At 42.7% G+C, this 15493-nt stretch overlaps 1 protein-coding gene across 1 annotated transcript in view; it reads left to right on the forward strand.

The window, feature by feature from the left end:
• Positions 1-13123, forward strand: part of LOC133463220 (protein kinase C epsilon type-like) — a 137521-nt gene extending 124398 nt beyond the window's left edge. Inside the window, exons 12-15 of the mRNA XM_061744621.1 lie at positions 2348-2486; positions 4913-5101; positions 11149-11295; positions 11422-13123. Coding sequence (XP_061600605.1) covers positions 2348-2486; positions 4913-5101; positions 11149-11295; positions 11422-11568 — 622 coding nt within the window. The 3' untranslated portion in view covers positions 11569-13123. The remainder of the gene's footprint in view (positions 1-2347; positions 2487-4912; positions 5102-11148; positions 11296-11421) is intronic.
• Positions 13124-15493: the final 2370 nt, after the last annotated feature.

Consider the following 15493-nt stretch of genomic DNA (forward strand, 5'->3'; position numbering starts at 1 on the left):
AGTAATCAGACATCTCACATTTGATCTGGAATTCAATTAACGGAATTGACCCAATCATTTATGTAACATGTTTTCATGGGGGGGGGTTCAGCGTTTGGTTGTACTCAGCCTGTCGCTGACATTTTCTTCCCATTGGTCCTAAATTACCGCGTTAGAAATCCCCGTCGACCAAACACGTGACGGAAGAGAAAACCTTTTCATCGTCAGATCACGGCAGCCCAAACACCCCACCCGCTTATTTTTTGTATTTTTTTGTATTTTTGGTGCTTAAGAAAACAGAACACTTGCATAAGCGCTCGGCTTCAGAAACGTACACGCTCCGTCTCCTCGCCCGCTTGTCGGGGCGGCTGCGTTTTCTGGAAACTCCTCAGGCTCAATGGCTGCAGGGGCCGCGGCCGGGAGATGTTGACATTTTTGTTGCAGCCAACCATCAAACTGAGAGCGGCCGCATTCACGGGCAGCCCTGCCGTCTGTCAGCGCCGCGGCTCTTATCTCTGACTGCTCCCTGTCTCTTCCTTTCTTTCCTCTTTGTGTCGTTCTCCCGCTCAGACCTCCACTTTCTCTCCGGCAGCTCTGATCCCCGTGTACGTTTCACCTGGAGAGCCCGGGAGGTTTGGGAAGGACTTGACTTATTACTGCAATAACTAAAGAAAGGTGTTGAAGTTTGGGGAAATGCCTGTAAAACATATATTCAGTCAATTTTCATTTTGCAAAAAAGAGCCATAAGAATAATCAGTATAAAACGATATAGAGATTCAACAAATCCATTATTCCTTCAGTTAAAATTGTTGAAATTTCATGAACTAGTAGACTATAGTATTCTGCAAATTATGTTTAAAGCTCATAAAAAAAACTTAACCAATTAACATTCAGAAAAGATTCGAAAAAAGAGAAAGCAAGTATAACTTTAAAAAACCAAGATTCAGGACTAAATTGATGGAATGTTGTGTTTCAGTGAAAGAAATCAGTTTATGGAACAATCTGAACAAAGAAACCAAAGATTCCAAATCAAACATTACATTCAAAAGAACAATTAAAGCCAATATGTTAACGACATATAATGATAAATGTTAGTTAAGTTTGATTGACATACCCATAGCCGGCGGCTATTTGATTTTATTTTAGTATTTTTTTATTTACTTAGTTGTTGCTTTTTTAATTTTTAATTTACGTTCTTTGTAATTTGACTTCTTGGAAAAAAGGGGCAGAGTAAATAAGATTATTCTTCTTCCTCCCTCCTTTCATTCATGGGTTAGGAATGTTTGTGTTTGTGTTGAGTTGTTTGTTGTATTATTTTGAATGAAATAAAGAATAAAAATAAATAAATAAAAGATTCAATCCTTTATTGACTTTAACATGTTGCATTTACATACAAATGTAATTCCCACTCTCTTGCCTTCATATGTATACGGTACATCTTTAGATTCTGGAAAATGACCTTGTGCATAGACGCACATTTAACAGACAACAAACAAAAAAAACAAGGGACACCTCTGAACACAACAACAGCAATATTGTTAGCAATATTTATGGTTGATCATATTATTTTTAGGTACTTCAATTTTGCATTGAATTTCAGGTGAAATGGCTTTGAGATTTGGCCACTGCAGAGAGCCACATTAATAAGATTCCCCAGATTCATCCATCAGATGATCCAAATGAGTAAATGAGAGGCCCCCAAACACCGTCAAATAATGCCTGTTTGCCCTTTATCGTGTTCTTAATTTTTTCAAGTGGCATGGTGGAAGAAAGTTCTGAGATCTATTTTCCTGTACTCGGCCCGCAGATGTTTTTCCATGAGGGCTATTACTCTTTTCGCTAATAAAAGGCATACTGTATGTCTATACGAATTTGGTATTTTCGTGTAATTTTATGTTTAGCTGCGTATATACCTAGTGTAATAATCTTTGGGTCAAGGGGTATTTGTATGGAGAAGTATACCTTGAATACACAAGATCCATCTTGATTAAAATGAAACATTCAGAGCAAATGAGCCCAAGACTTTATCTTCTTCAGTTAGGCCTTCCTTTGTACGTTTTGACCGTATAGAAACGTAATTCTCGTCAGTTGTGTGAAATAAGACCTGGAAACAGACATTGTGGCATAGAATTGTCAAATTGGTTTAATTCACCGTACGAATTGTTACAGATTACTTTTGTAATACTGTATTTGACCCGGTCTTTGTACGTTTTGACCGTATAGAAACTTGTCATTGAAGAATGAGATGTACCTGCTGTACTCTACTGCCCTTACTTCCTAACAACTTGGGCTTTTTATTATTTTTCCTCTTTTCTTATCATTTTATTTCATTTTATTTGTTACTTACTGTTTAATTCCTCCTCTGCAGAGACCTGAAGCTGGACAACATCCTGCTGGACGCAGAGGGACATTGCAAGCTGGCCGACTTCGGGATGTGCAAGGAGGGAATCCTGGACGGAGTCACCACCACCACCTTCTGCGGGACGCCGGATTACATCGCACCGGAGGTAACCAACCGAACGGGGATTTCCCCCAACGTTCTGGCACAAACACAGCTCAGTAGCGTCTTCCTGAGGGCCGACGTTACACAAGGGCGTGTTGGCGGCAGGTCTGTTCCCTCACCTGTCTGCTCAGGTCCAACTGTGCTGTCTCCATCCAGCTGTGGGAGAGACAAGACACATTTGCTATTATATGTATTAATTCTTTGATTTATTAATACTTTGGATGGTATATTTATTATTTAGTGATTATTATTGTTTTTTTTATGTTATTGATTTATTGTTCTGCTGTTTTATTTATTCGTTGATTTGATTTGATATCAAATCAAATTTATAATTAAAGCTGCAAGCAGCGATGAACAGGACCTTGCACTCATGTCCACCGTGCCCCCCCCCCCCCCGGGTTCCCCCCTCATTCCTAGGCCAATAATACTATAAAAAGTGCCTTTGCTGTTCACATAAAACTCAACTTATCATTATAAGCATATCAGAAATGACACCATCCACAACTCTCTATGTCAATCCATTCAAAAGTTATGGCAGAAAATAGGAACTATGAAATATCAACCAATCAGAAGAAGGGGCGGGGCTAATTTGCACCAATTATGTCCAAGGACTCAAAACCATGTCCCTTGACACCACCCACGACTCTCTATGTCAAACCATTCAAAGGTTATGGCAGAAACTAGGAACTATCAGATATGGACCAATCAGATGAAGGGGGGGCACGCTTTTTGGCTCCTTTCGTCACCACGGTAACGCGGCATTAACGGCTGAAGAAATGGCATAAATTGCGCCAAAATTACACGATTAATTCAAAATGGCCGACTTCCTGTTGGGTTTCGGCCATGGCGCCAAGAGACTTTTCTTTAAGTTGCGACATGATACAGGTGTGTACCGATTTTCGTGCATGTACGTCAAACCGTATTGTGGGGCTTGAGGCACAAAGTTTTCTAGGGGGCGCTGTTGAGCCATTAGGCCACCATTAAACATCAAATTTTTCGCCAGGCCTGGCTTGCGTGCAAAATTTGGGGTACGTTTAGGAGGGCAAAAAGGCCCTCATTTTGTCTGAAGCTTGACAGTATGTAGAGATGACATCACCATTTACCGACAAGAGAGTTAAAAAAAAAGAAAATCCAGCTACTGAGTCCTCAATAGATTTATGGGAACATTTCCAGTAGATAACTTAGAACTTTTAACATTATTTTGCATTCAATGAGAGAAGTTTTTGATAATAGTTTTCGACGGCAGCACCTGGTTGTCATAAAGGTTGTTTCACTTCCACGTTGGCTTCACTTCTCCGTCCTGGAGTCAGATCCATATCAGAACACAAACACACTTGTGTTTTCTTGGACAGAAACTAGTATTTATGAAGGAAAAAGGAGAAGTAAGAATGTGCCGTGCTCAGTGGTAGTGACGGGTTCAGATCCCTGTAGGCCTCACCTGGGGATGTGAACACTCATCATCGTTTTCAGATTGATCCGCTTGACTTGCACCAGATGATAGTTGGTTTCCACCTGTCAATCATGCTGCAGACGCCTCCCCCTACGACTACGACACGGATCACTGGTGGTAAACGAGGCGGGGAACACTGGTCCTCCTTCCCTCCCAGGCCTGCTGGGAGTCACGGCCTCTGCTTTCAATCACTACAACTGATCACTTTCTGTTCCTGTTCATGTTCAAATGAAACTGACAACCATTTTTAGCCATTTGATGACAAAGGTGTCAGTTTCACATTTAGTGAAAGGTTAAATTGATTGTCATGTTTGTTTGGTTGTATGATGCAGTGTTTTATATGCAAATATCCACATCTGTTCTCGTGCATGTGCATAACTTTTCTAAAAGAAAGCAACAAAGATTTTAGTTTTCTTTAAATCCTTGTAAACAGTCTCCAGACTCAGTCCTGGTGCAGTACATGGATTCAGCAGGTTCAGAAAAGAATCAGCTTCGCCCCGAGGCATCTATTGTTATCCTGCATGTTTTTTATTATTTTTTTTTTTTCATTTTCCGGACAGATTTCGGTTCGCATTTCAGAGGACCCAGGCGAATCATATATCAAAACGTGTGTCTCGGTCAGGAATAGTGTTCCATGACTTTTGGTGTTGAAATTCCCATTTTTCCCAAAGTTATTCCCAAAAGACGGCCAAAAAACCCCATTTAAAGTGGATGGGAGGACATGAAAAAAAAAAAATCACCTTTTTTCTGAGTCAACTAACTCTCTCATACCTGCACGTAGAAATGTGATTCAAACTTCAAAACGGAGGAACACTTCTGTTCTCTCCAAAACACCAAACAGTTTTTTCCTAAGATGTAGACTTTTCAAAATATGAGCACACAAGCGAGGACTTGAAATCACTTTTTTCTAGCGGGTTCAGACAGTGATGGTGGAAGCAGTGTTTCTGTGTTTTCTGACCAATCCAACCTCCTCCGTTCAGATCCTGCAGGAGCTGGACTACGGCCCGTCGGTGGACTGGTGGGCGCTGGGCGTGCTGATGTACGAGATGATGGCAGGACAGCCCCCGTTTGAAGCCGACAACGAGGACGACCTGTTTGAGTCCATTCTCCACGACGACGTCCTCTACCCGGTGTGGCTCAGCAAGGAGGCCGTGTCCATCCTGAGAGCGGTCAGTCAGCCCCTCGGCCCAACCCTGTTCTCTGGAACCGGAGAACCCGGTTCCAGCGCAGCATCTGCTCGGTTTAATCCAGATAAAAGCTTTTAATGACTTCAACATGGAGGGGAAGTTGGAGCAGAGCAGCATCAGGTCACTCTTCTCAGTTTCTGCTCCTCTGATGTTTTAATCTCGTTAGGTGATGTTCGCCGATGCAACTCTGTGGGCTTCATGCATTTTGTTACCATAGTTACCATAGGTGCCATAGTTACCATGGGGACCATAGGGGCCATAGGTGCCATAGTTACCACAGTTACCATAGGGACCATAGTTACCATAGGTACCATAGGGACCATAGTTACCATAGGTACCATAGGGACCATAGTTACCATAGGTACCATAGGGACCATAGTTACCATAGGGACCATAGTTACCATAGGGACCATAGTTACCATAGGGACCATAGTTACCATAGTTACCATAGGGACCATAGTTACCATAGGGACCATAGTTACCATAGGGACCATAGTTACCATAGGTACCATAGTTACCATAGTTACCATAGGGACCATAGTTACCATAGGTACCATAGGTACCACAGTTACCATAGGGACCATAGTTACCATAGGTACCACAGTTACCATAGGTACCACAGTTACCATAGGTACCACAGTTACCATAGGTACCACAGTTACCATAGTTGCCATAGTTACCACAGGGACCATAGTTACCATAGGGACCCTAGGTGCCGTAGTTACCATAGGGACCATAGTTACCATAGGGACCATAGTTACCATAGGGACCATAGGTACCACAGTTACCATAGGGACCATAGTTACCATAGGTACCACAGTTACCATAGTTGCCATAGTTACCACAGGGACCATAGTTACCATAGGGACCATAGGTGCCATAGTTACCATAGGGACCATAGTTACCATAGGGACCATAGTTACCATAGGGACCATAGTTACCATAGGGACCATAGGTACCACAGTTACCATAGGGACCATAGTTACCATAGTTACCATAGGTACCATAGGTACCACAGTTACCATAGGGACCATAGTTACCATAGGTACCACAGTTACCATAGGTACCACAGTTACCATAGGTACCACAGTTACCATAGGTACCACAGTTACCATAGGTACCACAGTTACCATAGTTGCCATAGTTACCACAGGGACCATAGTTACCATAGGTACCACAGTTACCATAGTTGCCATAGTTACCATAGGGACCATAGTTACCATAGGGACCATAGTTACCATAGGTACCATAGGTACCACAGTTACCATAGGGACCATAGTTACCATAGTTACCATAGTTACCATAGGTACCATAGGTACCACAGTTACCATAGGGACCATAGTTACCATAGGTACCACATTTACCATAGTTGCCATAGTTACCATAGGGACCATAGTTACCATAGGGACCATAGGTACCACAGTTACCATAGGGACCATAGTTACCATAGGTACCACAGTTACCATAGTTGCCATAGTTACCACAGGGACCATAGTTACCATAGGTACCACAGTTACCATAGTTGCCATAGTTACCATAGGGACCATAGTTACCATAGGTACCACAGTTACCACAGGGACCATAGTTACCATAGGGACCATAGTTACTATAGGTACCATGGTTACCATAGTTACCATAGTTACCATAGGGACCATAGTTACCATAGGTACCACAGTTACCATAGGTACCACAGTTACCATAGGTACCACAGTTACCATAGTTGCCATAGTTACCACAGGGACCATAGTTACCATAGGTACCACAGTTACCATAGTTGCCATAGTTACCATAGGGACCATAGTTACCATAGGTACCACAGTTACCACAGGGACCATAGTTACCATAGGGACCATAGTTACTATAGGTACCATGGTTACCATAGTTACCATAGTTACCATAGGGGCCATAGTTACCATAGGTACCATAGGTGCCATAGTTACCATAGTTACCATAGGTACCATAGTTACCATAGTTACCATAGGGACCATAGTTACCATAGGTACCATGGTTACCATAGTTACCATAGTTACCATAGGTACCATAGTTGCCACAGGGACCATAGTTACCATAGTTACCATAGGGACCATAGTTACCATAGGGACCACAGTTACCATAGGGACCATAGTTACCATAGGGACCATAGTTACCATAGGTGCCATAGGGACCATAGGTACCATCGTTACCTTAGTTACCATAGTTGCCATAGTTATCATAGGTATCACAGTTGGAATGATTTTCAGTATTAGTGTGTGACACTGTCACTACGTCTGACTGCGTTTTTAGCCTGGAGTGGATGCACTTTGCGTGAGTTTAAACGTTACAAAGCTCTAGAAGCCTATGAGCGGCGACATGATGGAGCTGAGTTAAAGTCAACCACCGTTTCTGACTCAATTTTTAAACTAAAGACGTTATGAAGCTTCCGAAAGCATCGAGTCGGAATCTGTTTAATGAACTCTCTGAGTCAGAGGTGTCGGGGTTCGTCAGCCTGGCTGCAGCAGCTCTGCAGCAGCAGCTCTGAGGCTGAACCACCACCGCACCGCTTCCACTCCTCTTCTCCACTCTCAGTGGTGGAGTGGGCTTTTGCTGATTCAAAATAATCTGGCAGACGTTTTCGTCTCTCGCTATCGGTCGTCCGGTTTCTCTGCGTTTGTCACATGTGAGAGAGGATGCAGCTTTTTTCTCAGAGTCATTTGTTGATCCACGTTTCCTGTTCTCCCGCTGGAAGAACGTCAGATAATTCCTTGTCTTTCACTTTCATCTGAGTGTGTTTGTGTTTTTTTTGTTGGCGTGTGTATTTAACGAAGCTTGTTCACTTGTGTATTTGACTGTGCAATGTTTCCATCACAAGCCCCGAGTTTACCTTGGCTGATGCTGCAGTTTGACTGCAAAGCCTTGTGGGAAAGCGTGTGTGTTTATGTTGGAGGACGTGTTGGACTTTGACCAGTCACTTGACTGGAAGCCTGGACTCTTATTGGTCAAGTGGTCCAGCTGAAGGACTGGCGGGTCACGTGAGCGTCCCCTCCCGGCCCGGAGTGACGTCAGAGCGTCGTGTTGACGGCGTTAAAGCACATGAAAACGCCCTCCACTGCGGTCGCAGAGAATCCTGCAGCAGGTTTATGGACATTTCTTCCTTTAACTTCTACAAGTCAGCCAATGTTTCACACACGCGTCTTCAACACCGTCAACAGACACAGTGGCTCAAAAATCAGCACATTAGTCCATGGGCCAGACCAGATATCAGCACCACTCAAGGTGACGAAACTTGCTTATCATTTTTGAAAAGATCCATGTCTGTAGATGATATTTTGGTATGATAACCCTTCCTGAGTGGCAGCTGGATCAGAGTTATCAGCTCATGAAGTTCAGAAAATTACATTTTAGATGCTGCTGCATATCCTGGTTTAGACTCATGTACAGGATATCTGTTAATGTTTCACTATATTGTATTTGGTATCATTTTAAGCATCCATTCAAGCTAAGATGTGAATCTTTCTGACCAACATCGAGGTCACTGCAGCTCTTTAAACTATAAACAACACACATTTTTACAAAATTTTTGCCTATACTATCTTTTATCCCTGTGTCATCTAGGAACAACAGAGACACAAAATACAAAAATTGGAATACTCATAGGAGCATAAGGATTCAGGAAATGTATCACATCTTAGCTTGAATGAATGCTTTAAAGGTCCTCTTTAAAATGATACCAAAGACAATATTGTGAAATATTGACAGATATCCTGTACATGCACTGCAAAAACTCAAAATCTTACCAGTAATATTTGTCTTATTTCTAGTTAAAATGTCCCATTTTTAGTCAAAAAATCTTATTACGTTGTTACCAGAAAAATAACTTGTTAATTGACAATTTTCACCTGTTTCAAGTACATTTTCACTTGAAATAAGTAGAAAAAACTGCCAGTGGAACAAGATTTATCTTCTCATTACAAGCAAAAACATCTTGTCCCACTGGCAGATTTTTCTACTTATTCTAAGTGAAAATCTACTTGAAACAGGTGAAAATTGTAGTTTTTTCCAGTGATGAGTCTTGTTTTAAGTGTAATGGGATTTATTTGGACTAAAAATGAGACATTTTAACTAGAAATAAGATAAATATTCTTGTTAAGATTTTGAGTTTTTGCAGTGTGAGTCTAAACCAGGATATGCAGCAGCATCTAAAATGTAATTTTCTGAACGGGGTTTTAACTTCATGAGCTGATAACTCTGATACAGCTGCCACTCAGGAAGGGTTATCATACCAAAATATCATCTACAGACATGGATCTTTTCAAAAGTTATAAGCAAGTTTGGTCACCTTGAGTGGTGCTGACCAGTGAAATTTTGGGCTCTGGCCCGTGGACTACATGGACTTTTTGTCGTTTAGACGTTTAGGACCCAGGAGACGCTGATATAAAACAGTACAGACGTTCCTGTACAAACAGTCCTTTTTAATGGCCTGTCTGACCTGTGTTTTATTGTCGGCTGCTCATCCACACGATTCCTTAACTGGAATTGCATTTCAGGGTCTTTTTAAAGGATTCAAATATCAGTTCATATCCAGATTGAGCTCGGCCTTAGATTAATGGCCGTTTGGCTGCAAAGGTTTCGTCAGTTCTACCTCAGGCTCCTCTCATCCAGCAACAGACGTGGGGTTGTTACAACTCTGGGATTCCTCCAAGTTTCACATTCTTTTGCATACAGACGCTAGAAAGGTGTCGGCGTTAATCAGCGTCAGATTAAATCAGTGGGAGCTGTTGACAGATGTGAGTGGAAGTCTGGGTAAATAGAAGCTCAGGTGAACGAGAGCACTTGACATAATTGCCCTGCGTCATTGTTTGTTTAGCTCAACGCCAGCCGAAAGCGTCTGCTTGCGCTTGAGTGACGGATCACGAGTAAGTGTGAGGCGCTTTGCTGGTCTGGAGCGTTCAGGGGCGCTGACACGTGACCAAGGAGACAAGACATCAGCGCAGATCTTATGGCCCTTTTCCACCAGTACCTACTCGGCTCAGCTTGACTCATCTCGGCCTGGTTTCTTTTCCATAACAATTGAGAGTGAAGCTGCTGTGACGTATTTGATTGTGTATCTAAATGAAGAAGACAACAACACTAGAGATGTAGAACCTGGAGGAGATGATATACAGGACTGTCTCAGAAAACAAGAATATTGTGATAAAGTTCTTTATTTTCTGTAATGCAATAAAATAACAAAAATGTCATACATTCTGGATTCATTACAAATCAACTGAAATATTGCAAGCCTTTTATTATTTTAATATTGCTGATTATGGTTTACAGTTTAAGATTAAGATTCACAGAATATTCACATTTTTTGAAATAGGATATTTGAGTTTTCTTAAGCTGTAAGCCATGAGTACAATTTCGAGAAAAAAGTCGAAATGTTGAGAAAAAAAAACGGATTTTGTGAATAAAGTTGAAATGTTGAGAAAAAGGCAAAATTTCGACTTTATTCTTGAAATTGTATTTCAACATTAATTTCAACTTTTTTATCGACAATTTCGAGAAAAAAGTCGAAATGTTGAGAAAAAAGTCCAAATTTGATGATGATATTGATTTGAAACACATATCATACATATGCAGTTGCATAACTTCAGAAACATACCCTTACGTTACACAGTCACTCTCCTTACTGGGTTTGATGGGCCAGAGGAAACATTTCTACTTTATTCACGAAATTGTATTTCAACTTTATTCACGAAATTCCGACTTTATTCTTGAAATTGTATTTCAAAATTATTCTCGACATTTTGACTTTTTTGTCGAAAGAGAATCTTCCCATCTCAAATATTTTTTCTCCTGCCTGGCCCTAATACTCTTCCGTAGCTCTGCAAATTCTTGAAATGTCTTGTTTAAACCAGAGTCTGGTCTGAGGGAGGGATTAGCGCCGCCCATCCCCATCACATAGGGAGGTTTCACATCACCACTAAATCTAGTCTGTCCATTTAATCCAAAGATGAGAAATAAAGTGCTCTTTCTTCCCTTTGTCTCGTCATTCTTTCGCCACTTCTCAGTTCATGACGAAGAGTCCGGCCAAGCGTCTGGGCTGCGTGGCGGCTCAGGGTCTGGAGGAGGCCATCAAAGTCCACTCCTTCTTCAGAGAGATCGACTGGACGCTGCTGGAGCAGAAGAAGGTCAAGCCGCCGTTCAAACCTCGCATCGTGAGTCCACACGCACCGCAGGAAGGAACACAGACACGCTTGTTCCCAAACTCTGGTACCAGAGGTGATTCTCCTGATGCTGCTGCCCGACCGTCACACGGCACTCTGTTGTTTCTTTTCTTGCAGAAAACCAAAAGGGACGTGAACAACTTTGACCAGGATTTCACCCGTGAAGAGCCGGTTCTGACGCCCGTGGAGGACAGCCTCATCAAGCAGATCAACCAGGATGAGTTCAAAGGATTCTCCTACTTTGGGGATGAGACTGCAGCTTAGGCCCCGCCCACCACACCACACAACCCCTCCAAAACAAAAAAACCCCACAATATCTAAACGAACACAAGCCCCTCGACTGTCCTGCTTCCCGACTACTCCAGGAGTTATACTAGCCCCCCTGCGTTTGTCCTGGACCCGTGTGCTGTTGCTTCAGCAGCATGTCTGACTGCAGGTGGAGAACCAGGCAACGCTGTCAGCGTGTGTGTGTGTGTGTGTGTGTTAGTGTGTGTGTGTGTGTGTTAGTGTGTGTGTGTTAGTGTGTGTGAGGCGGAGAGAGAGCGCGCGTGCATGTGCTGTTGCAGAGTCTCCCACAATGTGCTGTATCCTATCCGTCTGTGCATTTCAAGAATGTCCTTTCTTCCTTAAACATGTATGTGAATGGAAAAACTCATGGAACCGATGATTGTATGTAAAGATAGGAAACAAAAAGTCTCGAAAAAGTACTTGATTCACCATGAAAAGAGAAGCCGGGATGAGGCACCTTTTACTTTTCAGAAGAAGGAGGCTCCATCGCTCCATCATTTATCTCTCACCCTCTGATTCCAGTTCTTCATTTAAAGCCAAATGGTACCGTTAGACCAATAGTAGCTCTGCACTGGGAGCGTTCAGCTGTCCAGCGAGCCTTTCTCAATCTGACGTGATGCTCGAGGCTCGTTTGATGAAGTGAAGCAACCGCCCGAGACCTGAGTTATCATCCAAGCCCTTTAAGAAGTCTGTTTATTTTAGTTCAGGGGGTAAATCTTGACAGGTGGCCTGTACCGCGGAGCAGGGCTCGCGTCTTGCCCGAGTGTATCGCCATGGCAACCTTTGCTTGAAGCCCAAACCGGTCTGGATAAGGGAGGTCTGAGGGATACACTACAACAGCTCCAGTTTCCCAGGTCTGCACATGCCTGTTCACAGCAGGCGGTTTCAGAGGGCGGAGTCAGGTGTTCCAGATGTTTGGCAGGGAAATCAGTGTCACAACTTGACGCGTCCCTCTTCAGGGGAGCAACGCAGGCAGTGGTCTGATGATAAACACGAGGATATTGGAATAGATAGATAATTATCCTCTAATCTGAGTCTGTCATGTCACATTGAACCCACCCACTGAGAGACATTTTCTTACACTTCAGCAGCCCCTAACTAAGAGTGCTTTCAGACCTGTGGCCCGTTTGTTTTGTTCCGATTCAGGGGATAAATCGATACAGTTGTTTCGTTTTTCATTTCTGGCATTTGTGTTCACAAGGCAACCGTCTGCAGCGGTTCAAAGCTGTTAACAAATGCCATGAGAACAAACTGTTCTCTCATTGGTCAGAAATTAACACGAAGGAGTTTCCTCTTCCGCACCCCGGGAAAAACAACAACTACACTGCAAAAACTCAAAATCTTACCAGGAATATTTGTCATATTTCTAGTTAAAATGTCTCATTTTTAGTCAAAAAATCTCATTACACTTAAAACAAGAGTCATTACCAGAAAAATAACTTGTTATTTGACAATTTTCACCTGTGTCAAGTAAATTTTCACTTGAAATAAGTAGGAAAATCTGCCAGTGGAACAAGATTTATCTTCTCATTACAAGCAAAAAAATCTTGTTCCACTGGCAGATTTTTCTACTTATTTTAAGTGAAAATCTACTTGAAACAGGTGAAAATTGTTGTTTTTTCCAGTGATGAGTCTTGTTTTAAGTGTAATGTGTTTTTTTTTAGACATTTTAACTATAAATAAGACAAATATTCTTGTTAAGATTTTGAGTTTTTGCAGTGTATGGAGCATCGTAAGCGAGTGTGGCTAGTTTGTTTGTCGGTTGCTGTGTGGATTATGTTCTCACTGCAAACGAACCGCTCCAGGTCTGGAATGGAAGCGAGCAGAGACCACCTCTCCTAGGAGAGGTTCACATATACCAAACAAACCGATCTTTATGGGGAAACGCTCCCTCCAAACGGGACAGGTGTGACAGCACCCTAAGTGACAGCATCCTGTCAAGTAAAAGCAATGTCTCCCGACTGAACGCTCCACAAACCAGGTCCTGTGTGTCTTATCTAGCCTTCTTCAAATGGCTTGGAAACATATTTATGTCCAATGATTGTGTAAAGACATTGAGGAGGTTTAACGAGGGGGCGGTGGTGACACTGATGAGCCTGTCAGACCCATTTCCAGCCGGGTGGGACCACCGGGGTGGACTAATCGCTCCGCTGATCGCTGACACGCCTGAGTGTGCTGAGTCTGCTCCGTGGTACAGGCCCCCGGAGGACCCCTGACGGGTGAAAGGCCTGTGTGTGTGCGTGTGTGTGTGTGTGTGCGTGCAGTAACTGTGATCCGTTAACGTACTGGACCTGCAGTCTCCAGCAGGGCCGACCCAGCGCTGACTCAGCAGGCGGTCCTGCAGCCCCGGAGGAGAACGTGTGGACTGGTGTAACTGAATAAGGTGTTAAACTGAATGTATTTGCTCTGCGGCGTGTTTGCACCTGCGAGGAGCGTCTCCATGTCCTCATCATGTGTTGTTTTGATATTTAAAGCATCTTCCTGTGTTCTTTAATATGAAGTGTGTTTACTGGATTGTCTTCTCATCACCGTCTGTAGAGTCTGTGTGAGTTTTCAGTGATGTTCACCATGATCAGACCCTCCTCCTCCTCCTCCTCCTGTACCGAACTGAAAGGATTCCAGATATCTCCGTGTGCAATATTCCCAAAGAGTTTGGATTGTTTTAGCCGCCTCGGTGTGTTTCCGCTGCTTCCTTTCCCTCTGAACTCTGGCGTTCCTGCCTGCGAGTGAGAATCACTGGTCAGGATCAGCCGTGGATCACTTCCATGTGCAAACGTCCTGCTGTTAATACGATGTTGTTGAGCATCCACAGCCGGTACTGTGAAGTACTGTAGCAATGACGCGGTTTGCACCCGGTAGCACTTCTGCCACGATAGATTCAATGGAAAGAAATGTATTAAAAATAGATTTCTGTACTTCCAAAAACGACTGCAACAGCAACAGTAGCGAGAATATGGGTGCAGAATATCCTCATGCTTCCACCGGAGTGAGCTGGAGCCAGGTGTGACTCGGGAGGAAGTTCATTCTTCAGAAGTGACTTTAGTCGTCTGAGTCGTCAGCGCTTCATCCATGCAATTCAGACTTTAACAGAGATTTTGTTTCTGTAATTCGTTCTCTTCTTTCCCTTTCTTCAGGGGAAACGATGAGAAGGATTTAAAGTATTTAAAAAAAAGACAACTTAACAAATATACTAATGAAATAATTCAAGTTGATTGGGAAATAAATCCTGAAAAATACAGATTGGTTTTATTTTTCATTTTTAAGATGACATTTTACTTAAAAAAACTGCACTTCGAGAAAAAAGTCGAAATGTCGAGAAAAAAGTCGAAATGTCGTTTTGTGTTGACGTCACATCAGTCACAGAGCAGATGATGAAGCACTGACATGCGCAGTATCAGTGGCCGCTGAAAACGATTGGCAGCATGGATAATGATACGACCCCTAATCAGTAGGAGCCGTACAGTATTGGAGTTCCCTTATCGCTTCCCATTTGGAAAAAAAGGACAACAATGAGGCAAATGGCGTTAATATGATGGGGAGTGTTGACTAGTTAATTAGTTACCTGCAGTATTATTAGCCAAGGACATGCTAATGTTGCTGATGCTGCTGGAAAACGCAACATTCCTTGACCATTATTGCTGCTGTGTGCGCAAACATTTTTGCATGTTGGTAGCATTTCCTCCCTTTGACGAAATATTCACTTAGCAAGTATTGCAAGTTTCCCTGTTGTCCTCTTTTTTACTGAAATAATAACCAGACTTTCGTAGGTCTGTATCGCTTGGGCGCCATGTCTACTATCGACTGCTGGCTTATGCACGATAGGCAACATGTGTGATGACGTCATTTATGCTCACTGGAATCCAACAGGGAATCGTTTGAAAAAAATGCAAACGATTCGAAG

The sequence above is a fragment of the Cololabis saira genome, chromosome 17 (genome assembly GCF_033807715.1).
Source record: "Cololabis saira isolate AMF1-May2022 chromosome 17, fColSai1.1, whole genome shotgun sequence".
Classification (NCBI taxonomy): domain Eukaryota; kingdom Metazoa; phylum Chordata; class Actinopteri; order Beloniformes; family Belonidae; genus Cololabis; species Cololabis saira.